Source organism: Vigna umbellata, chromosome 5 (assembly GCF_029865625.1).
Source record: "Vigna umbellata cultivar VRB3 chromosome 5, Vumbellata_1.0, whole genome shotgun sequence".
NCBI lineage: Eukaryota > Viridiplantae > Streptophyta > Magnoliopsida > Fabales > Fabaceae > Vigna > Vigna umbellata.
This window is the reverse complement of record NC_142169.1, coordinates 70299853-70324935: the sequence shown is the minus strand read 5'-3', so window position 1 is coordinate 70324935 and position 25083 is coordinate 70299853. Positions and strand designations below refer to the sequence as shown.

General features: G+C 27.9%; 2 protein-coding genes across 2 annotated transcripts; both read right to left on the bottom strand.

The window, feature by feature from the left end:
- Positions 1–3275: 3275 nt before the first annotated feature.
- On the bottom strand, positions 3276–5697 carry LOC124837246 (WAT1-related protein At1g25270-like). The gene is made up of 7 exons (XM_047312556.2): positions 5463–5697; positions 5294–5356; positions 5084–5200; positions 4752–5001; positions 4470–4628; positions 4025–4176; positions 3276–3926 (listed from the first exon to the last, which is right to left on the bottom strand). Exons 1-7 carry the CDS (start codon positions 5654–5656, stop codon positions 3641–3643), a joined length of 1221 nt encoding a protein of 406 aa, XP_047168512.1. The 5' UTR covers positions 5657–5697; the 3' UTR covers positions 3276–3640.
- A 5373-nt stretch (positions 5698–11070) lies between these two features.
- Positions 11071–14602, bottom strand: LOC124837243 (WAT1-related protein At1g68170-like). The gene is made up of 7 exons (XM_047312552.2): positions 14321–14602; positions 14019–14081; positions 12905–13021; positions 12545–12800; positions 12292–12450; positions 11898–12049; positions 11071–11497 (listed from the first exon to the last, which is right to left on the bottom strand). The coding sequence occupies exons 1-7, from the start codon at positions 14509–14511 to the stop codon at positions 11281–11283; spliced, it is 1155 nt and encodes a 384-aa protein (XP_047168508.1). The 5' UTR covers positions 14512–14602; the 3' UTR covers positions 11071–11280.
- Positions 14603–25083: the final 10481 nt, after the last annotated feature.

Sequence of the window (25083 nt, the reverse complement as noted above, 5' to 3'; positions counted from 1 at the left end):
GTTAAAAGTTTTTTCTCATGAAGATTGACGTAAATCAAGATCCGTTGAACAATGCATCCCCACTCCCTAACTTGTTTAAAACCCTAATTCTGCAGCCCTCACCCCCTCACCCTTCACTTTTCTCTTTCAACCATTTGTTTTATTTTTTAACAATTTTTTATACATACAAAATATTACAAAAATTATTAAATTATGTAAAATCTACATAAATAAACATTTACAATGTTAAGAAATTAAAATCTACAAAAAAAAATTAATAAACGAAAAACAAAAAAAATTTAAAAGAGTTGAAACGAGAAGACTTGAACAAATGTGGGAAATCCGTTCAGTCTTCAACGGATCTCGACATCCGTGGACAGATCTCAAGATCTGTTGAAGGCTGAACGGATTTCCCACATCCGTTCAAGTCTTCACGTTTCCCTGCTTCTTCCTCTTACACAACACACCACATACATCCATTAACAGAGCATGTATACAAAAAGAACAAAAAGAACAAAAAGAAGGAAGCTTTAACCACAAAAATGTGCAAGGGAAGAATAAACAAAGAGAAAGAGAGAGGGGGTGGGGGTTTTGTGTGTGCGAAGAAGAGAGGAAGAGAGAAAGGAGGGGTGGGGGCTCTCTCTGTGAAGAGAGAAAGTGAGGGGGTGAAGTTTGTGTGTAATCAGAGAAAGAGAAAAGTGAAGGGGTGTGAGCTACAAAATTAGGTTTTAAAAAAGGTAAATAAAGTTAAATGGTAAAAGTTAAAAAATTTTAACCTAGGATATTTTTGGAATAAGAAAAAATATGGAGAGGTGTAGGGAGCAATTGAGGTGGTGAAGAGAGTAGCTCTCAAAGCCTTATAGTTAAGTGAGCCAATGAGCCAACCCGTTTAACTCGCCAACCAACGGTAGGTCGAGTCGGGTTCAAATTTGTTTAGCTCGCTAATAAATGAGCCGGATTGGATTGGCTCACAAATGACCAACCCGTGATGGGTCGGGCCGGGTCGAGCCGGATTACCCGTTTTAACAGCTCTAATTTTATGCATAATATTATTGAAAATCAATTATGAAAGTAGATTATATTCATTCATATAAAATAACAAATACATGAATTTACAACTAAACGAAATGTAATTATGTTTATTCGAAATATTTTTTATTACATTAATGATTTCATTACTATTTTCTATTTTCAGTAGTAAAATAATTACAATTAAAGATAAAGAGTAATAAATTATTGACAAATTACAAACTTTCAAACGAAATATTTAAACAATCTTATCATTTGGTGTGACAAATTGAATTTGGAATATTATCTTGTTTATTTGGAAGCCAGATATATATTTTTTCTTTCCATAAATTTAATCATATTGATAGCTAGGCATCTAACATTATTCTTTGAAAACACATTTTAAAAGTAGCACAATGTAAGTTGCATATTGTGCCAACTCTTAATATTTATGTACATGAAAAGGAAGTAAAATAGATGGTCCTCTAAAGTTAGGGATGATAAAAAGGATATGATACCTTTGTATTTTGGTCGGAAGAGAAAGAAAGAAAAAATTATAAATAATATAATTTTGTTTGTCTTCTTTTTCCGTATATATTACCTTATAAGAGGCACTTTCTCCTTTTTTTTTCTATTCAAATTTCTTCTGTTGTCCTATACTCAATTTGTTTGCTTTAAATCAAATTATTGGTGACAGATTCGACCTACTTTTTTTAAAAGTTTTGATATGACAATAATAAGAACAAAGTTCTTATATATGATTAGATTAATATATAAGTTCTCTTAATTGATTTAAATTGGTCCGTTAGGTTATTTGAGTCAAGTTTTTCTTATATTAATAAAAAGTTATTTGAATCTTCTTCAATGTCTTTGTAAAACATTTTCAAAAAATATAAAAAGAATGAATAAATATTAAAATACAAAGATGACTAGTTACAAAGTATTTATTTTATAAAATTGAAAAGCCATTAAATTTTTTTAAAATATATTTAATTTATTTAAATAATTAATTGTGAACTTTGTAGATATTTTTTTTCTATATGCCAATGTTAAAATAATTAAAATATAATAAGAAGTACAGATGAAAAAGTAGGAAGCATATATTAACTTAACCTCTTTACCTAAAATATAGTTTTAATTTCGAAAATAAAATTTGTTTAATATCCAAAACTTTAATATATTTTAGTTTTAGACTTAAAAAAAATAAATATAACTCTAAATTTAAAAAATAAATTGAGTTAAAAAATTATATTTATTTATTTTAAAAGTTTGAAAAAAATATATCAAAATTTAGAATTAACGTAAGTTCAAATACTACAAATATATTTAATTCTAAAATAAAATAATTCTTTTTATCTGGTTTAGATTTCAATATATTTAAATAAATTACTTATAAACAACTTTGAAAATCATTATTAAAAACAGAAAAAAAATGGATATAGTCAGAATAGTTAATTAAATGTAAGAATGAAATTAATTAATTTGTAACTATATATATATATATATATATATATCAAATTTAACAATATATATTTTTTTGTGAATTATTATGCTCACTACATTCATTTAGATAAAAAAAAACATAAATAGTAAAATGAAGCACATGTTTATTCAAAACTATCTTAGACTTTCTGAAATTTTTTTTACAACTCTATCAAGTTTTTAATAGATACTATTTTGATCAGCACAAAAGTTGAACAATATGGTTTTAACTCGATCTTTACCGAATTCAAAATTAATTCCATCCATCAAAACGTATCAAACACATTTCAAACAATTTTAACAACAATATACTCCATCATCATCATATAAAATCCACAGCCACTCATATTTTAAGGTGGTTTTTCTTATATAGCTATATAGCAATTGTTTGGATTCATAGTAATAGCTAAAAGTAGAAATTATAACAAATTTTCAATAAGCCTAGTAAAAAAATTACCAAAATCAAAACTAAAGATAATAGTATTTCTAAACTGATAAAACCGGTAAAACCTCAAACACTAGATAACTATGATTACAAATATTTTAGAAATAAATTTACACTAAATCCAATTCTAATTAGATAACGGTAGCATTTATTATTAAAAGAATAGAAACCAAATGAAAAGTAGAAAGAAAAAAAATTCAGATATACATTAATAAAAGAAAAGTAAAAGAATAAAATAAAATAAAATAGAGAAATGAATATCTTCGAACCCAATTTTCGTGATCAATTATAATTTGAGTAAAATTAAAACAAATCAAATCAAATTAAATATATTTTATATATTTTTTTCTACGGTCATTTTAATCGATGTGGGCCTAGAAGAAGAAAGAAAAAACCCAAAAGTCACCTCTAATGACAACAAAAAGCGATCCAAAGGATTGTTTGTGTCCACTTATAACAGCAAACTGTGTCAAAACGTAAATTTGCATGGCATTGAAAACGTACTTCATCCAGTTCCAAAGTTGCATTAGATTGAAATTATTTCAATAGCAGAATAAATGTTTGCTTAGATTGAAATTATTAGAAGTGGTTATGAATAAAGTTTTGTGGGTAAACTATCAAATCTTTCCCTTTTGAAGGTGGCAGCAGTGGAAAAAGATGAGTTAGCTTTGCATCCAACTATGTACCCTCTGTCATTCTATATTCTTCGTTGTACTTTTTAGGTCTTCAAGGCTTCCCAGAGCTACCCATATCTTCTTTCCCATTACTTTCGTTGTCTTGTCCTTCATCTCTGCTTTTTGATGCATTATCATTACACTTCTCAATAATGTTCCTCTCACTACAGTTGTACTTGTCGTTGCTTTTATCATCCTCTGTTGCCCTACACGTCACAACAACCTCAATTTCTTCAATTTCTGGAGTAGTTTCTAAGTCACTCACTCTTTTCATTTCCTTGCTCTTACCCCACAGCACCATGTACAATCCCATCACAATTAGCACTGCTCCCATCACACTAATTAAACATGTTTGAAAAAAATCAAGATCATAAACTAAACTTAATCATCATTATATGGAATATTAATGTTTTGGTACATATATATATATATATACCTTCCTACGTATAGCTTCTCATCCAGCATCAAGGAACCAGCAACTGCCACAAGCACTAGCAGTAGAGGATTGAAAACAGATGCATACAATGGACCCCTCATCCTTACACACCATGCTATCACAACAACCATTATTCCAGAAGCCACAATTCCCTGCAAAAACACCAACAGTGTTTTATCTATTAGAATTTGCACAATAAATTCTTAAGAACAATAAAATTACACCTATCGAGAAATACAGTTCTTGATATAGTGTTTTGTAAGTTAAAATTTGCATAATATACTAAAGATAAGTTGTTAAGAACAATGAAACTGTTCTTAAGGACAACGAAACTAAATGTTTCAATGATTTTGTCAACAATTTTACAACATTGTCAATCATACATTAATTTATTACTTCACCAAACTAATACGCTAATTAATTGTTAATTGTGTATTTAGCATACCGAATATGCTGAAGCTAGAAGCCTAATGTTCCAACCCAACCTCCATTGGCTCCAATCCTTCTCAATACACAGGGCAAAAACAGTGGCTTGAATTGCCCCCATTGTTGACATCAGAGCTGTACTTGAGTGATGGCCTGGGAACTCTTTACTCATCTGAGCCTGAAGTATCATATATATATTATAATCAGTTATAACCACAACACTGCCACTAACCAGACAGATTAGTTTCAATTGTATCTGTAGTGACGAATTTAAGTGGTTGGTGTTAATCCTTAAGCTCACCTGAATAATGAGCCATAATGCAAAACATAAGCAGCTTCCAAGACCACAAAAAACTCCTAGCAATTTACTTCCAGAGTCACCATTTAGCGTTTCTGTGGTACCCTTTTTATGCAAAAGGTTAATGTGGGAGGTCCAGATGTTGATTTCTACACCTTTGAGAAAGGTCAGCATCATTGCCCCGCCAACTCCTGTTATCGTTCCCAACACCTTAGCCTTACCAGCTGCCCTTTGGAAATTTAGTTTTTCGAAACTAAGGAAATTAAAAAAGAACGTTAATTTATCAGTAATACGAACATTGAATAATATCTTAATATGTTGAAGAGTAATCGTACCCGGAAGTGACGGCCAAGATAAAAGTGACGGCAGGAATGAGATTAAAAACAGCAGAAGCAAATGTTGCCGAAATCAATTTCAAGGACTCGAAATAAAGGTTTTGGAATAGACTTCCCCTGTCACGTTATTGCATCATCATGTGAGAACGTCCATGAATAATGTTGAAAGCTTTAAAATCGAGGGTGATGAGTGTACGTAATTATAATTACCCGAATAGTCCACAGAAAAATGACTTTAAAATCACCCTCCAAGTCAGCGTTCGTATGTTTTTCCTGCAAAGAGTGGCAAAGTAAAACCATTTTAACAATGTCACGTAAAGAATGACAAAGACATAAACATGCAATGATTTGTGTAAGTAGCTTGTGGGGCTATGGATACCTTTCAAAAATAAGAGCAAGAGGAACTGTAGAAGCTGCAGCGAAAATGAGACGGTAGGCAGTGATTATTCTCACGCTCATTCCATCATTTATGGCAAGTTTGTAGAGCACGTTCACGGAAGCAAATGCAATCTGCACCATCAACATCAGCAGGGCTGGTTTCAACCCATGCACTACTTTCCCTATATCTCTCATTGCTCACACAGTGCAATCTCTCACAGTCACCAACTGTTATACTAACACTTGTGCAAAAGGGTTTGCGATTGAAGAACATAGAAAGCGATATGGAGTTATTTATAGCTTAACCATGGATTGTTTATATATAAAAAAATGGTGGGTGGAAAACACTGAGATCTGCAAATTCAAGGAAGCACCGCGAGTTATAGTCAATTTGCTACATCAAGTGCATTTCATGTTGGTTTCATGGCGTTAAAGGTTAAGTCAAACTAATGTTTAATGGTGTTTGCATGTACGTCAGATAGCACGGTTCACAGGATTATGTTTAGACATGGTGCTACGAGACTAGGAGCAGGGACATTCCTGACTTTAATATTTCCGGCGTATGCCATATATTATCATTTAATACTAATATTATTATTTTTTCTTTTTTTACAAATACAAAAGTTAATTTTTTGATAACATAATTTTATTCCTTCAAAAATTATTAAATGGTAGTTAAATAATAATTTTTTTCTTGTAATATATATAGTAAGATAGTCACATAATATAAAAAGATAAAGGTGAGTGTCAAATTATTTCCTTTTCTTTGAAGTGATAATTTTGAAAGTTAGAATGTGTTAAGTTAACACTCTTTAGAATATATACTTCCATTCCATAACCCTTTTTATTAATATTTTATTCAATAATTTAATTTATTTTTTTTAATTAAATTACTTAATTTAATATTTTGTAATTGTTATTTACAGTTAAATAAAACAAAAAGTGGATGGTCAAATTTAATAATTTTTCCCTAAAAGAGTTACTACAACTGTTTTAATTCTATACATTTTTTTAAAATATTTAATTCTGTACAGATTAACGATTCTTGATACGTACTTTTGGATTCATGGCAATATGTCTAAACAAGAGTATAATCGCAACGCGAAGCAAAAATTACATGTATATATTTAAATGTTTTTTATGTTTATTTCTAAAAATAAACTATTCGTTTGGGTGATTTCAATGTTACTTTTCAATAAAAATTAGAGTTTCATTATAAAAACTTTGATATAGAATTTCATCTTAGAAATGAAGTTGCACATGTAAATATTTACTATGTGAATTATAAAAGTGAATTTTATAATTAAAAATTGTTAAACTATCTAAAACTACTTAAATTTGTCTTAAAAGCAATTGCCGTATTTGTTACTCTACCTGTATCAGCACGGTCGTACTAATGTATAAAAAAGATACTTAACATTTTTATTCACAAGTTAGAAAGATAAAAAAAAAATGTATACACAAGTTTACAAAAAAAATATAATAATAGATAAATTTTTTAAATATATCTTTAATATCTTTAATATACCAATTATCACAAGCATTTGTTAAATTCAAATAAGTTATCAAACGATTAATAAATATTTCCGGTTGGAAGTCAATGAAACTTATTCCTTTTGCTAAATAATTTGTTATTAAAATTTAATTTGAAGGAGTTATATAAAAAAGAATTTTGTCATAAGAAAATAAATAACATAATTTAGTGTCACATCTGTGTATAGGACTAGTTTTCCTTTTGGTGTAATACAAGTTCCATAAAATTAGTGCGTTCCCATTGTTTTGCAATATCTTGATAACTCAGATTATTTATCATTAAATCCACAACAACAAGCTCTTTACATTGATCATTGCACAAAAATATAGAACGAAAAGATATCATGTTTTTTTTATAAATAATTTAGTGTTAGAAAAACTAAACATGAAATGATAAGTATAATTGACAAAAAAAAAAAAAAACTCATTTTCTTAAATCATTTTTACGTCATGTTTGTGTCTCTCATACATACGATAGAATTAACATATCACTCTGATATTATATTAAAAAATAAATATAAATTTAATTTAATTTTATAAAACTAATTTATAAAATAGAAAAAACAAACTTGTCAAAATGAAAAGAAGAAGTAAAAGTTGAAGCAAATTCCTTGGGCTCCACTACTGAGAATCTATTCAGTGTTAAAAGACAATTCCGTTTTCCTTTTATCCCCATCTTCGTGGGCACATAGAAATGTTTTATTTTATAGTGTTTATATAGCAGTGCGATGCAATAATTACGCACAGCCATGTCTTTGAGCACGTAGATTCCTTAATTTAATCACTGTTCTAAAGTACCTTTTTACACATGTTTTCACAATACCATGTTTGTTGTCATCCTAAGTTATTTTGATATTTATTAATCTAAAACGTATAATATTTATTAATCTAAAACGGACAATATTTTATCATTATAAAGATTTATATATGTTTTCACAATACCATGTTTGTTGTGATAGTAAGTTATTTTGATATTTATTCATCTAAAACGGACAATATCTTATCAGTATGGAGATGGACAATATCGTATCAGTATCAAGATGGATAATTGGATAATATCTTATTAGTACGGAGATTTATATGTGTTGCACCTATGTTTTACAGTATTTTAGTGGGATAGCAACGAGAAAGCAGAAATCAAAATTGAAACAACTACTTCCTCTGTTGTGTATTTTTAACTTTAAATTGGACTTGATTCTTCTATCTGCCTCTTGCATATGGCTAACTGGTAATGAGAAAAAGGGCATGATGGATGTTTTTGACTACTCTCCGTACACCACAAACGCAGCCGCCACCACCACCACTGAGATTCGCCCTATATTTTTAGTTTTAGTTACTTTAACAACTACCAATTCATGAATGTGTATATCTTCCATAGTTTTCAAATAGTTGCAGCATCGAAGCAAATGGTAAGAAGCAGGCTTTGGTGAAAATTGTAGAAATTTAATGTGATTTTAATAGATATATTAGAAAAATAGTCTAATAAGATCTTTTAAATATTTTAATTATGAAACAATTCAAATTTAAACTTATTTGGATAATTTATTTATATATTATAACTAAATTTCTTTAATTTAATATGCTAATTATTGTTTATTATTTATTATTTATTATTTACTTATTACTTACTATAATGTTATTATATTTTCCATATAAATACTATGAATATGAGTTTTATGTTTATCCTATAAATATTACTAGTATTTTTTAAGAAATATATACTTTCATATTCTATCATAAATTTTAATACATACTATTATTTAAAAATTTTAATTTTCTTACTAACTTCAATTTTTTTTTTAATTTTCTTTTTCTCAACAACAAAAATATTCCTTTTCAACATAAAAAAATAAAATCATCGTTAAAAATTTGTCACAAATTCACGTTGAAATCCAAATAAAAAGAATATGAATTAAAAATGTATTGTAAATTATACATTATATTATAGGGGTTAGGATATGAAAAAGAAGTGGGTGGAGATGAAATTAATATATATATATATATATATATATATATATATATATATATATATATATATATATATATATATATATATATATATATATATATATATTCAACTAAAGGAGGCTTAACCCGCGCAGGCATTCCATTAGGCTGTGTTTGGACGTTTGCTGTATATTATTCTTCATTCCAAACTCCACCTACCGCGACTATCCACGTCATTACATTTTTCCTTCCAAATAAAAAATATAGCTCTTTGTTTTTCTAAATATTTTATTTGAAATAAATTTAATTTTATTGTTTAATACTCAATTTTGATATTTCGTGGATTTTCTTAGTGGATTTTATTTTTCGGTCATTGAACAAACAAACTTCACCAATCTTTAATACACCAATTACATTAAAATTACTTTCAAAATTTATCAATTTATCCCTTGAATCATATAACATTATTTTTATGATCATGTATATCAAAGTTTTAAGGTTTGAATATATTTTAAATTCTATAAATATGGTTATTCATAAAGTATTATTTGATTTTTCTCTCTTTATATTTTCTTTTAGGAAAGACAAATGAATTTGTTTTAATAGGTATAGTTTGAACTCACTTATGTGGTTATAGTTTGAAATAGTTACAATTTTGACGGAAATTTCCATGATTAGAGATATAAATACGAATATGATAATATTTAATTTTTTAAATTAAGTATAAGAATAGGAATATGTATATAGTTCTCATATTTGTTTTTGTTTTAAATTACTAAAATACTTTAAATTTATTAGATGATTTAATAAACTTTTATTTGATTATTAGTTTCATAATTATTTTTTAAAACACACATTTGATATTTTTATTTTTTAGTTATTTAACATTTATTCAATTGTTATTTAACATTTTCATTTGATCTCAACTTTCATATGACAAAAGAAATCGCGTTGTTGTGTTGGTAACGTTAATTCCGAAATGGCTTGGTTATTTAGTGGCACGCATCCAACAAAGAAGCACTCACACATCAATCAATCAAATTGGGAAAAATAGTGAAGACACAAAGTAAAGAGCTTCCTCATCTTCCTTTTTTCACCCTTATTGGCGTTAGGCTGCAAAATGTTGATGTGCTCGCTTTTTATCATCACCTCAATGCTCAAAACAATCAAAGACCGAGAGACACATGACATCCTTATCCACAATCAAAGATATTTTATGTCTCTTCTCCCGTACCAAAGCCAAAACACCAGTTACAACATATTTTGCATCAAAGACACTTTAATCCAAATCAAATCAATTAACTATATAGGAATGAATCAGACTTATTGACTGTTACCCTTTTAACTGTATACAGTTTCACTAGCTCAATGTCAAAAGCACAAAGGCCAGAGGAAAAGATAGTATATGTAATCATAGTCAATTCATCCATTCATAAGTAGTAATTATTAAAAGCATTACGTTTTCTTCTGTCACAGGCAATCCCAAAAGCTTAATCTTTCTTTTTATGTGATCTCGTCAAAACAGCCATAAGCCTAACTTGTTAGACTGAAAAGACCATTTATGAATGATTTGGACTTTTAAAGACTTTTGATTTTAACTGTTAAAGAATGTGAGATTTTGGAATGTACCACAGCAATAATGTTAATTCCTAAAATTATCCAAGAAACAACTCCAAGCCCTCTTTCCATCAGAGTGAGCAAAACAAATTGCAGCCATCTTGGAGATCAATGATGTAATTTATCATTTATCTATTTGTTTATACAGAGGGTGAACATAAGTGAAAAAATATAAAAATCATTGGCGATCAGAGAAAGGTAATAAAAACGAATAGTACATTTAATTCGGAATCAATTGCATATGAAGTTGTTTCTTGTACACTTTCCCTAATGGGGTATTTGTTGTGAAACATCAAAAATAAGGAAATGATCAAAAGCCTAGGCACTAATCGAGGCTTTGAGAAAGTATAATACGTGTCAGATTATAGTGGAAAGAAACAAATAGTAGTTGAAATAAAATGTCTCAATCGATTCCATTACTGTAACATATAAAGGATATTGTGATTAGAGCAGAGCATGTTAATAAGTTATTTGAGCTAACTTTAAGAAAAATATTGAAATGATACCAGAAATAGCCTAAGCAGAGCCATTTTTAAGTTTTGTATATAGAAAATGAAGGAGCAAGAGAAATGAAATTATAATTAGCCATGCCTCACCTTCTCCAACACTACAAAAAAAATGGCCATAGAATGTTGGGGGCAATTAGAAAAGAATGGCAAGCTATCTACATTACTTGTATAGTAAATGCCTTGCATTAAGGGATGCTTAGTTCTTCTGAGATATTACTTCTTCTCTCCATTTTCCCCAACCGCATTTACTGCATTCACCAGGCTATTGCTATTGTTGCTCTTTTCTTCTACTCGAGGTTTGACCATTATTTCTACCGTGTCTAATTTATGGGCGCTTTCTGATGGAACCGATTGATTCTTCTTCATCTCTTTGCTTTTACCCCACAGAACCACGTATAATCCGCAAATAATCATCACTGATCCAATTATGCTGAAACCAACAATACTAAATAGTTAAAGGAAGCCATTACCATCTATGTGCCAGCAAATTTCAACCCAAAAAAAAAATTTCCCCATTGTATCAACCAGAGATGGTATATATAAAAGACAAACTACTTCACCATGATCCAACCCTACATCCCACCCAAACACCAAATAGCTGAGTTGTTTTGCCTTTTTTTTTGGAGGATAGGCCGAATACTTTATTATAAGTTGATGAGTGAGGGGATATGTCACTTAACAGAGAGAATAGCTGCGTTGTTAACCATATGTAACTCAACTAGTTGTATAAAATTCATTTTGTAAGGGTTATATATGTGTATTGGAGCATTACATAAGCATTAATTATTGCAAAGATGGCACAACGACAAACATTAATAATATATATTTACCTCCCAAGATATAGCTTCTCGTCCAAAATAGTGGATCCAGCAAAGGCCACAACCACAAGCATAAGAGGGCTAAAAATAGAGACAAACAATGGACCTCTCGCGCGTACACACCACGAAATCACAGCCACCATCACTCCAGAAACCACTATACCCTACATCAATAATTCACGTATATCCATCCACTTATATAAATAAAATGTAAAACCTTAGTATATGGTCTCAATTAGTCAAATAGTATACTAGTATATTCAGTGACAGATCATGATAGTCAATGATCTGTGGGCTCCCACATGCTCCCAACAAAGACATTGTGTTGCTATATATACATATAGCTAGTATATATATGTGATAGAAATAAAAATAAAATAATGAATAGAAAGAATAGCATACACACCGCATAAGCTACAGTTAACAGTCTGATATTCCAGCCCAATCTCCACTCACTCAAATCCCTTTCAACACAAAATGCATAAGAAACGGATAACAGTGCCCCCATTAGGGACATTAACGCTGTGCTTGAATAAGGACAAGGGTATCTTTCACTCATTTTTGCCTGCGCTATAAGATTACTCATCAAAAGCATGTTCACATAAACAATTCTTCAAACACATAAACGTCATTAGCTAGAACGCAAAAATAAAACCGACCTGAATGATAAGCCATAGTGCATAAGAGACGTTGCTTGCGACAGACGCGAGTGCACCGAATATGGTCATAACGCCAGAAGTAGCGTGTGGATGTACGACATTGCCGTTTGGATGGTTGAAAAGATTTATGTGGAACGAAAGCATCTGAACTTCTGGGCCTTTCAAGAAAGTTAGAATCATTGCTCCACTAATTCCAGTTATTGTTCCAATTATCTTCGCCTTCCCTCCTGCTGTTTTTAAATTCAATCTCTCCAATCTCAACACATTCACCAAAAAACAGACATATTATATTCAACTTTCATTTTAATCACAGATTAAAACAACTACAATCTAAAAATGTTCATGTTTAAAGCTTCTTACCCGAAGGAAAGGGATATGATGAAGGTGAGAGCTGGGACGAGATTGGATATGGCAGTAGTGAACGTTACTGAAGTTAAAGCGATTGCTTCCATGTTTAAGTTTTGAGGCAATGCTCCACTGCGTACAAATTCATCACAAGCATTCTACATATTCGTCAATGCTACAAAAATACTACATACATCAAACAGACTAAGAACACGATGAAAATATTATATGTAATAATAATATAAGAAAAAAGTTTCTTTTAACAATTTTTCTTAACCACCTTTCTCCAATCAATAATTTATAATTGGTGCGTTTTAAATATAGGGATAATATAATATTATTTTTAAATAATAATATAAATTGGAAATAAATATAAAGTAGGGTTAAATGTTGGGGTGGTACAATACATATATTCCATACTAATTTCAGAACTTATTCCTTTGTTTTCGCCTCTTATAGCCTCCAGTTTAAAGCTGCATAATACTATGCCATGAACATGATATTGTTCCCACTTAGATATTTTGTTCTGAATAAACATTAAATTATTATGTCTCCTCGATCAAAAGAAACCTATCTAGTTAAACGCTAGAAATGTCTCGCACTTAAAACAATAATAATTGATGGTCCCAGTTTAAAAGTATATATTTGGAAATGATAATTTCATAAATACTAATCACCACCTTCATACGGGTTAAAGAATTAAAAAGATATTAAACGTGTTTTATTTTTATTTTTAATACGTTGCTCCGTAATTTTTAAAATAAAGTAATTGCTTAACTTCTTAATTAATTAAAACAAACACTCTAGTAATTATTAGGCTTATATCATTATAAGAAATTAGCATAGAATGAGAAATGGAATGTTAATGTAGATTTTATTATTACTTATGGAAATTAATTAAAACTATGGGCATGTAATGATTGGGATTATATAATGATTTATAGAAAAAAAGGGTGTTAGTGTGCATGGTTGAATCTTAACGTGTATAGCAACTTCTTTGGAAAAAGTTGACGAAAAAAGAAAAGAAAAGAAAAACCAATCGAATGAAGTTAGCAGAAAGAGTTAGAGAAGGTTACGATTCTACGTGGATGAGCATATATGGAATAGGAATAAAGAAGAAATTACCTACCCAATTAAGCCGCATACGAATGCCTGAAAAAGTATCGTCCAAGTCATCTTCGTCCTCGTCTTCCTGCAAATCATCATCTTTTACATTTATTTCTTAATTTCTTCAAGTGGGTGTACCTCATACACTATTGCTATTGCTTCTTAATTTATCCCAAATAGTAATCCTAAGTGGGTTGATTGGAAAAAAAAATCACTCTGGAATTTGGATTTGACTGTTCTTTTCCGTTTTTATGATTTTCAGTCTGCGTACATAATCAGAAAAGGAAAGATTAAGAAGGGAAGAATGAGAAAAGAAGGAAGAACCTTTCGATAAGAAAAGCTAATGGAGCAATGAAAACAGTCGCAAAAACATAGCGGTAAGCGACGATGATACTCAAGTTCATGCCATCGTTGAGGGCGAGCTTGTAGAGAACATTGACCCAAGCATTTGTAACCTGCACCAACACCATTAGCAGAACTGGCTTCAATGCATGCACCACGTTCAACTTCTCCATGACAGTGTCTTGATAAGTACCAAGAAAAGTGAAAGAAAGAGAGAGAAGAGAGAGAGAGAGGCGATATGTAATTTATGTTGGGCTTGCAGAAGAGAAGAGAGGAGTGTTATTTATGGGCAGAGTTAGTGTGTTGTAGATTCCATAAAAATAAGTGGTGCTCAATTGTTTTCCACATTCCTTTATTGGTTTTTATTACAATACCAAAAACAACAAGATCAATTTTTTCCTGTGACAGAAAAACCAATACGTAATTAATAAACTATTTAATTTAATAAAGAATATTATTTTTTATTGATAAATATAACAATATTAATTATTGTACTGATTGTTTATTGTACTAATTATTTATGATTAATATAATCTTAATTCGCTAATTTTTAATTTGTACTGATTTTTGGACAATTTTGTCGTGAGTTCTTGTATTGTTTGAGGTCATTAAAAATTAACTATTTTTGATTGATAAATATAAGAATATTAATTATTGTACTGATTATTTATTGTACTGATTATATTATATTAATTATTGTACTGATTATTTATGATTATTATAATCTTAATTCGCTAATTTTTAATTTGTACTGATTTTTGGACAATTTTGTCGTGAGTTCTTGTATTGTTTGAGGTCATTAAAAATTAACTATTTTTGATTGATAAATATAAGAATATTAATTATTGTACTGATTATTTATTGTACTGATTATATTATATTAATTATTGTACTGATTATTTATGATTATTATAATCTTATTACGCTAATTTTTAATTTGTACTGATATCATGGTTCTTTTTTTAAATTTTAGTGTTTGAAAAAACTAAAATGATAAGTATAATTGAAAAAAAAAATAATTTTCTTAATATGTTTTACGTCATGTTTGTGTCTCTCGTACATACGATAGAATCAACATATCCTTCTGATATTATATTAAAAAATAAATTTAAATTTAATTTAATTTTATAAAACTAATTTATAAAATATAAAAAAATCTTGTCAAAATCAAAATAAAAATAAAAATTAAAAGGTCAAACAAATTTTTTGGGCTCCACTATTGAGAATCTATTTAGTGTTAGAGTGTTGATTCCTCCACCACAGAGTATTTCCTTCACTTCTACATTCCTCTTTTGCCCGTAATATTTAATGTAGTAATTAAAATTTTTAATTTTCTTCAACATCCAACCGTTTCAGTAATGATTCCTCTACACAGAGTATTTCCTGCACTTCTAATTCCTCTTTTGCCCGTAATATTTAATGTAGTAATTAAAATTTTTAATTTTCTTCAACTTCCAACCGTTTCAGTAATGATCCCCCACCAATGAATGCATCCTCACACTCCACCACTTCCATGGAAATCAAATTCCTCTTCTTTTCCTTCTCCTTGTTCTTCTTTAAGAATAAAACAATTCAAAACAAAATCAATTAATTTTAATTAAATTAATAATAATTAATTTATTAAATAAAACAAAATTAACTTAATTATAAATTCATAATTTACTTAAAATATAATTATAATTAAAATATAATCACTTAACTTTAAAAGTATTTGAAAATTAATTTACAAATCAATAAATTAATAAACCAAAAAGTAAAAAAAAAAAATATGTTCGGCTTTCCATGCTTTTTTTTACAAACACCTCATTTATAAATAAATAATACTACAAAAAATATTAAATTAAAATAAACATACAAAAATTAATAACCTAAATAAAATTAAATTAATAACCTAACAAAAACAAGAAAACGAAACCCTAAGGCCTTAACAGATATAGAGATCGATCTGTTGGACCTTCAATGGAGAAAAACACCCAAAATGTTGAAGGCTCAACGGATGTCCCATATCTGTTGCAGCCTTTGGCGTTTCTCTTCTTCGTTTAACACAGAACAAAGGTGCATATAGAATCACTAACCTGGATTGGAAACAACAACAAAGGAAGCATCAAATTCCACAGCACCATGAATCAAGCAATAGCAAGAACCCACCACCAACCAAGCACCAGCACGAACCAAGCAAGGGAGAAAAGAACCTTGACAAAATTGGTAAATTAGGAAAATAAGAAGATGAGAAATTGGGGAAAGAAAAAGAGAAGAATAAGAGAGGAAGAAAGAAAGTAAGAGTGCGGAGGTGAGGATGTGATGTGAGGCTGAGTGAATTAGAGAGTAAAAAATTAGAGTTTTAAGAAAAAGTTAAAAAAGAAGAAGGATAAAAGTAAATAAGGATATTTTTGGAATTAAAAAGAATTGAAGAGATATAAAAAGCATTGTGTGGTGATGGAGGGAGTAACACAAGACAATTCTATTTTCCTTTTATCCAAAATGTTTTATTTTATAGTGTTTATATATCGAAGCAAACGGTAAGAAACATGTTTTGCTGAAAATGGTACAAATTTCATCTCTTTCTAATGAATGTATTAACTAGCGTAATCTAATAAGATCTTTTAAATCTTTTAATTATAGAATAACTTAAATTTACACTTATTAAACAATATTTATATATTATAATTAAATTTCTATAATTTAATATGTTAATTATTATTTATTATTTAATTCTTATTTATTGTAATATTATTATACTTTCATATAAGTATTATTATAACATAAACACGAGTCTCCTATTCATTCTATACTAGTATATTTTAAAAAATACATTATCTTTTATTTTATCATAAATCTTAATACACACTATTATTAAAAGATTCTAACTATGTAACTGATTTCAAATTTTCTTTTACATTCTTTCCTTTCAATAACAAATATGTTCCTTTACGACATTAAGAAAAGATCATAACCATCATTAAAATGTTGGCACGTGTCCAAAAATTTAAGTTCAAATCCAAATAAAAAGAATAATAAAAAGAATATGAATTGAAAAAGTATTGTAAATTATATATTATATTATAGGATTTAGGACATTGAAAAAGAAGTTAATGAAGATGAAATTAATACCCAGTTAATATATATTAAACGGATATTAATTTCACCTTCATCAATTTCTAATATCTACAAGGTTAACTATCTTTAGTTTTATATATATATATATATATATATATATATATATATATATATATATATATATATATATATATATATATATATAAAATAAATAAATAAAGAAATAAAGGAGGCTTAACCAGCGCATGCATTCCATTAGACTGTGTTTGGACGTTTACTATATATTTGTTTATTCTTCATTTCAAACTTCATCCACCGCGTCTATTCACGCATTACATTTTTCCTTCTAAATAAATAATATAGTTCTTAGTTTGTTTTTCTAAATATTTTATTTGAAATAAATTTAATTTTATTGTTTGATACTCAATTTTGATATTTCCTGGATTTTTTTAGTGAATTTTATTTTTCGTTCATTGAATTATTTAAGTTATAAGATGAAACAAACTTTACCAATCTTTAATATACCAGTTACTTTAAAAGAAACATTACTTTCAAAATTTATCAATTTATCCCTTGAATCATAGAACATTATTTTTATGATCATGTATATCAAAATTTTAAGGTTTGAATACTTTTTAAATTCTATAAATATGGTTATTCATAAAAGTATTATTTGATTTTTCTCTCTTTATATATACTTAAAATGAATAAGGTATTAATTTTTAGAATGACATGTTTAATATAAACACCTTAAAAATATCTATTCAATACATTTAATATTTATTATTTATTTAAATTTGTATCTCTATATATGCCTTCAATAAAATTTTAGTGTATGCTTCTATTTGAAATAGTATAAAGTATGAGGTTTTAATTATTTAATTTTGGGTAACTTTATTTTTATTTTTTGAAATTAGATGACATTATTGATACGATATGTTGATGAATATTATTGAGTAGACTATTATTGCTATATTATTAATCTCAAAAATTAAAAATAACATTTCACAAAATCAAAGGATTAGAATTTTTTTAATTAAAGAAAAAATATAATATCCCAATTGAAAGGAATAGAAATATATTTAATCCATATAAAAATAACGAAACAAAACATTATTGTATTAATGCCTTTTCAATGTCATTGTTAATTGCATATATAAAAAATGAATACAAATCTATTAAGTTTGATTACTAATTTAAAGTATAAAATACTCTTCTTTTTTGGTCAAAATCTTTAGGTTTCAGACTTATCTTAGTTAATACATGTATTGTCGTTTAGATAAGTGCAAAGATCTTAATTAATATATATGTATTCTCATTTTAGATAAGTGCAAAGATCTTAATTAATATATATGTATTCTCATTTTAGATAAGTGCAAGATGACGTTGAAGAAATCATTAAATAATATATTTATCATAAATATAAATATATTAAGTAGATTGATCATATTTAAAGGATTAAATACTTGTATATTTTTTTTGTCGAAATCTTAAGGTCTAACTCTAACATTTCTCAAAAGGCTTTGGCATAACACTAATGAAGTAGTCACTTTTGTTTTAAAATTTTTGCCCATAAAATAAATGAAAATTTCACTTAAAAATATGTTATAGATATTACATTAAAAAAAATAGATTAAACACTATTTTGAGCAAAGAAAGATAAAGTTGGAAAAATAGATATTTTTGTGGATTATCGATCATAACAGAAGAAATCATTTGAAAAAGAAAATGACATTACCAAGTGGACAAAGGAGCTTCTCGAGTGAACGTAGTGTGTGCAATGGAAGTCAACATCAGCTGCATGAATCTCAAAGATGAATTATCAAATGAGAATATTTTCATATGTTTTTTTTTCTTTGAACTTATAATTTGGAGTTCGAAATATGTTTCGTTCATCAGATCGAGATTATTTATTATATTTTAACTTTTAAGTCTTAATCTTTAAATTTCATTAAGTTAAACTGAAAGTTATTCATAAAAACTAAAAAAATATTTCTCGACACACTTTTATATTTATTTCATACAGAATATAAAGATAAAATGGTCTTAAAAATATAAAATTTTATATTTTTCCAAAAAAAAAATTAAATAAATGAATGTAAAAAATTTAAATGTGTCAAAAAAATAATTTTTGAAAAATATTCTGATATTAAAATTAATAACAGTTTTACATTATATTTATTAAATATAATCATATATTATTGTACTTAAATTTATATTTATAAATTTTAAAATAAGTTTTAAATTAATATGACTTAATTACAACACAATTATTAATAATTATATTTTACTCTAAATTAATTAATATTAGTGATAATTTTATATAATTTTACTCTTTAACATGTGAGACACACTGACTGTATAGTTTATCACGTAAAGATGGAAATACCGCCATATATTACAAACTATATAAGGTCAAGCTATTTGAATGAATGGTTTTTTTATTTTAATAAGTTAACAAAACCTGTTTTTTCTTCCTTAAAAACACCTAAACCATAAACTTTATTCTCCCGTCTGATGCGAATTAATTATTGAATTGAATATTATCTAAATTACTATTTGATACATACACTACACATATTTGAACTTTAAGTGCGTGCCACGTAAAATATATTATTTAATTCATTGAGTGAGCTTCTGTGGCTGGGAAACTATGTAACATGTTTTCAGAGATTCGCCAGATCCAATACATTTTTATCATTTTTTAAGGCAAAAGGTTTTTTGGTAAAAAGATCAAAAACCAGAATACAATCCTACAAGCCAATAGATTCTGGTCATTTCCTCTTGTTGGTTAGCTAAACATCAAAAGATAAAACTATGTTTTGACACTTTACAATAATAGTATCACAAAATAAAAAAATTATCAAATAGTTATAAATGTTTTATAAAATATAATTTCTTGATTAAGAAATAGTATTCATAATTGAGATAATGGGATGAATGTTCTCGGAAAGGCTATTTATTAACATTGGATGGTGTTTAAAAACTTATAAGCGTGTTCCTAGGACAATTGTCAGAGGTTGTCACTTTTAAGTTGATGTAGGGTGGGATCTAAAAGGAGAAGCAAATGCCATTTTTGATGTTTCATATTACTTGGTTAAACCACAAATAGTGCACATTCAAGCCAAAGAAAAAACACATGTAAAGTAGCACAAAAAGGATGAGAGTTAGGTTAGTGGGGGTCTCAAGATTCCATTATTTTGTTTCTGAATAAACTAAAGAGAAACAAAACTTTTTAAACTTTTTTCACATCTTTTTAATCTTTAATATTTCGTATCCTCTCACTATGTGCTTTCGAGTTGATATAAAGTTCAAGTATTTATTAACTCTTTTATATAAAAAAGTATATTTTAACACATAATTTTTTATATTTATTTAATATTATTTTTTAAAAAAACAAATACAAATATTTATTATTTTTATAATTATTTTATTTTCATAAATGTATCAAATCAACGAAAGTGTAATTATATCATTGCTCTTTTATACGAAGAATATGTAAAAAGTTTGAAAAATGATTATTTAACACACATAAACTTTTTATATTTATTTGACACTATTTTTTCTTGCTTTTTACTTTTTTTTAAAATACAAAAATTTATATTTTTATGACTATTTTTACCTACTTTGTAGTATGTGTCAGTGAAATGAATGTAAAAATAAGTTTTAATACATGCATCAAGTATGGGACAAGTTTTCTTTTATGTGTAGCAATAGTTATGAGTGCATGGTCCTTCACGTGCACTTTCTTGTTTGGGTCAGCATGCACTAACACCAATAGAAGGTGATGCAAATGGACTGAATTTTTTCCATCACTTCTTGATGCACCACCAAATTCAGCCACAAAAGCAAACTTGGCTTCTTCCATTATACAAGCAATATCACTTTTTTTCTATAAGTGTTTAGTGATCACTTGCCACCAACACATTACAAGCAATCACAAAACCAAAACCTTATGGTGGAAATGAATGACTAACCCACTTGCCTGCAATTTTGCTTAGTGCTCAAATCCTCCTTTCCTACCTTATTTTCCCTCTTTATAAATTAATTAGCATCATCATCCTCAAAGCATGTTAAGCTAAATGGATTTACATCCTACTCTCCAATCATCCATGCATGCTGTCATGCTGAGTTTTATCTTTGAAGAGTTCCAAAATATTGGTAAAACCCAACGAAAATAGAAAAAGGGCAGAAAGTAAATTAAGATACCCTTTAAAATGTACGAAATAGCTTCTTCCACCATCCATCTTTTGGTAAGGAAGTTCAGATTCTTAGGATATACTCTTTAATTAATCTTACACATTGGGACACAACTCTTCTTTCAATAAATTCTCTATTTGTTGAGTTCACTTCTCTAAGTGGCTTGTACATAGGTAACACTTCTCTGTTTATTGAGCTCACAAACTTAACTTAAAAGACTAAGAAAAACATAAGTAATTATTCTTTTCAAAATGGTTATATGATATTTTCATACTTCTGAAGTGGTTTTTTTATGATTATTATATTTATGTTATAGTATCTTGTGTTCTTTTTATTACTAAATTGTTTATAAAAAAATATTTCATATGCTTTTCCTTTTTTGATATATCTTTTACCTTGAGATATGAAAAAAAAAAGAAAGGTGATTTTGAAAAGAATCTACCACAATGTATTTTTTCGGATGTTAGTTTCGAAAAAAAAAATCTCATGTGAGATATGAGATATGTGGATGCCAATTCAGAATCACCCGTAGAAAGTAATTTACACTAATTAATTAAAAATATTAAATTTTAATTTTAATTTTAATTTCATTAAGAAGAGAAATAAAAATAATATATTCAATTATATGATTTGTGAAATTGAAGATATTCTTTGAACAAAACCATACAAACAAACAAAAAAAATGTATAATTTATGTGTTTTAAAACTATTCGATTTAATAAAATTGATATTGTTTTTTTTAATACATTACATCAACTCATCGAAATACAATCACACAAATAAGTGTAATCAAAGTTCCAAGAAAGAAAATAGTAGTTTAAGAATTTAAGTGAATTTTGTGAATATTGAAGAAACCAAAACAATGGACAGATGAGTGATTAGTTATGTGTTTCATGAAATGGAAGAAATCCTTTGGATGAAACTCCAACAAAAGAAATTATAATAAAAAATTATGAAAAGGAAAAAAATACCTTGTACTTGTTTCCTTAATATTTCAATTTAATTAAATAATATTTTACATTAAAGTAAAAATCACAATAAAGAAAATCATTCCATGTCAAAAGGATATATATTCTAAAGGTTTATCAGATTGAATAATTGAAATTGATAATCAAACATTTTATTATAAAAAAAAGTAAAAATACATTAAAATATTGAAAGAAAGCATGAATGTCTTAACAATTATTTGATTTAATGAAATTTATGTTTGTGCTTCCTAAGATGTTATACACTATGTGAACAAAATAGTGTGATTAAGACTGATAAGAGAGAAAATATTATAAAATTTTCTATATCTTAAAATAATTTGATTTAATAAAACTGATGGTTGTGTTTTCTGATATATAATACACCATTTGAATACAATAAAAAAAGGATAAAATAAAAGTTATGATAAAAGAAAAAATAACTTAAAAAGAGAGATGCCAATTCACAACATTTTTGTAAAATTTTATATTTTCTTTTCAATCTCATATGAGACATATCCTTAAAAATTATTATTTGATTTAATGAAATGTATGCTTGTCTTTTCTAAAATGTTATAACAAAATTGTCCATAGAAAAAAATTAGGATTAAATATGTTTTTAGTTCCTCAAGTATCTAGAGTTTTTGGTCTCTCTTTCAAACTTTATTACAATTTGATCCTTCATTTTTAGAAACTCTAATTTTTAGTCCTTGAAAACGCGTTAAATTTAATCTGATGTGGCTAAGGAAGTTAAACTTTTAGTCCATCATGTTTTCATCTTCACCACTGCAGGACCTTTGCGCTGCCGTGGCGAAACAAACCTGCAAACCTAAACTACCATCGCAAAGCCAAACCGAACTCCAAAAACCTACATCGCGCACATCTTCCTCCACCACCATACAGACCCAAATCAAAACCCAGAAACACCAAAATCACATAACCCTAAATCCCCAATTTTCAAAAACCTCCACATTATGCGTCTTCCTTCTCGTCACAATCATCAATTTCAATTTCACAGTTGAACCTAAACAAAACAGAATTATTGTCTAACCCTTCACCTGCTAGAAAAATTAGCAATATAGATTCTTTAACTCAATTTATTTGTTGGCCAACTAAACAAAAGAGAATTACCATGTAAGTGCTTTCTGGTATTACTTACTTCAGGATTTAAGTGTGAGAAAGTCAAAGTTTTTTCACTGCATCAAATATTTTCTCTCGCAAGTGTGAAATGTGTTTTTCAATGAATTTGGATGGAGTTGAGATAGGATTTTCTCTGAATTTGTTTTCGTCTGAACTTGAACCACAATATTTCTTGAATGATGCGTTGCTCACTTCCTTAAAGGTCATGATTTCATTTGATTTCCGCTTCAAACAAATATCTTAACTTGTTGGATGATCAATTTCACCATTAACAGAACCACCAGATAAAACTCGGTCATCCTCATCAAGTCTGACACTCTATTGATTGCTTAGGATGAAATGTTTTCCCCTATCATTAACCAAGGTATTAGCTTTCAGTTCATGTTTCCCAACTGAGATTGAAGTGGGACAAGAAACTGCCCAATGGTTGGGCTCAAAACAAATGATGCACATACAAGGATATTCTTCTAATCCTCCATATGAATCTATATTCTTTTGGAGATCTGCCAGCTTGTTCTCTGCAATTTCTGATAGTTGAAAAAATTTAGAAGTTTAATTTGAGGTTGTGATGATGGACCGTCGCGCGACGACGATGTAGTCATGGTGGATGGTGCGATGAAGGTGGAGGTGGCTAGGGTTTCACTCTTGGGAGAAGATGGTGATGTCGTGACAGTTGATGTGTCAAGGCTATTGATGAGACACTCTTTTATTAGTTGTAGAGAATTTTTGGACAACGTGGCACATTGTTAGCCACTTCAGACAAAATTTAACGTTCTTACTTTTGAAGGATTAAAAATTATAGTTTTATTAAGGAAGAAGATCAAAGTGTACCAAAGTTTGAAAGAGAGACTAAATCTAAAATTGTATGATAGTTGAAGGACTAAAAACATATTTAACCCAAAATATTATATAATCAAAGGTCGTAATTAGAGAGAAAATACTATAGCTATTTTATATTTGTGATAGGATATGCAAAACGATATAATCAAAGTTATAAATTATTAAAAGTAATTACAATATTGAATAAGTGAAAAAATTGAGAGAGAATATATTAAGTTATGTATTCTCGAGAAATGCAAGATACTCTTTTAAATGAAATTGCGAACAAAAATGTGCAATCAACTTATGATGAGGGAAAAAAAGTATAGTAAAAATAAATGTTGTTAAATGTTGTAATCTTGTGATAAAAAAGAAAATAACATAGAAATCAATGTATCTTAGAAGCATTCGGTTTAATAAAATTGATGTTTGTGTTTCAAGAAATATAATACATCATTTGAATGCAATCACAACAAAAAAACGTACTCAAAATTATTGAAAAAAGAAAAAATAACTTATAAGGTGAACTTTGTAAATATTAAACTCTTATTATATCTATATTAT

Bases quoted from the DNA above. Each gene is read 5' to 3' on its own strand.
- LOC124837246 (XM_047312556.2), bottom strand. From the start codon at position 5,656: ATGAGAGATATAGGGAAAGTAGTGCATGGGTTGAAACCAGCCCTGCTG. The intron at 5,002-5,083 runs GTACGATTACTC...TAATTTCCTTAG, and splicing joins ATCTTGGCCGTCACTTCCGG to TTTCGAAAAACTAAATTTCC. The intron at 4,629-4,751 runs GTGAGCTTAAGG...ATGATACTTCAG, and splicing joins CATTATGGCTCATTATTCAG to GCTCAGATGAGTAAAGAGTT.
- LOC124837243 (XM_047312552.2), bottom strand. From the start codon at position 14,511: ATGGAGAAGTTGAACGTGGTGCATGCATTGAAGCCAGTTCTGCTAATG. The intron at 14,082-14,320 runs GTTCTTCCTTCT...GATGATTTGCAG, and splicing joins TTAGCTTTTCTTATCGAAAG to GAAGACGAGGACGAAGATGA. The intron at 12,801-12,904 runs GTAAGAAGCTTT...GAATGTGTTGAG, and splicing joins ATCATATCCCTTTCCTTCGG to ATTGGAGAGATTGAATTTAA.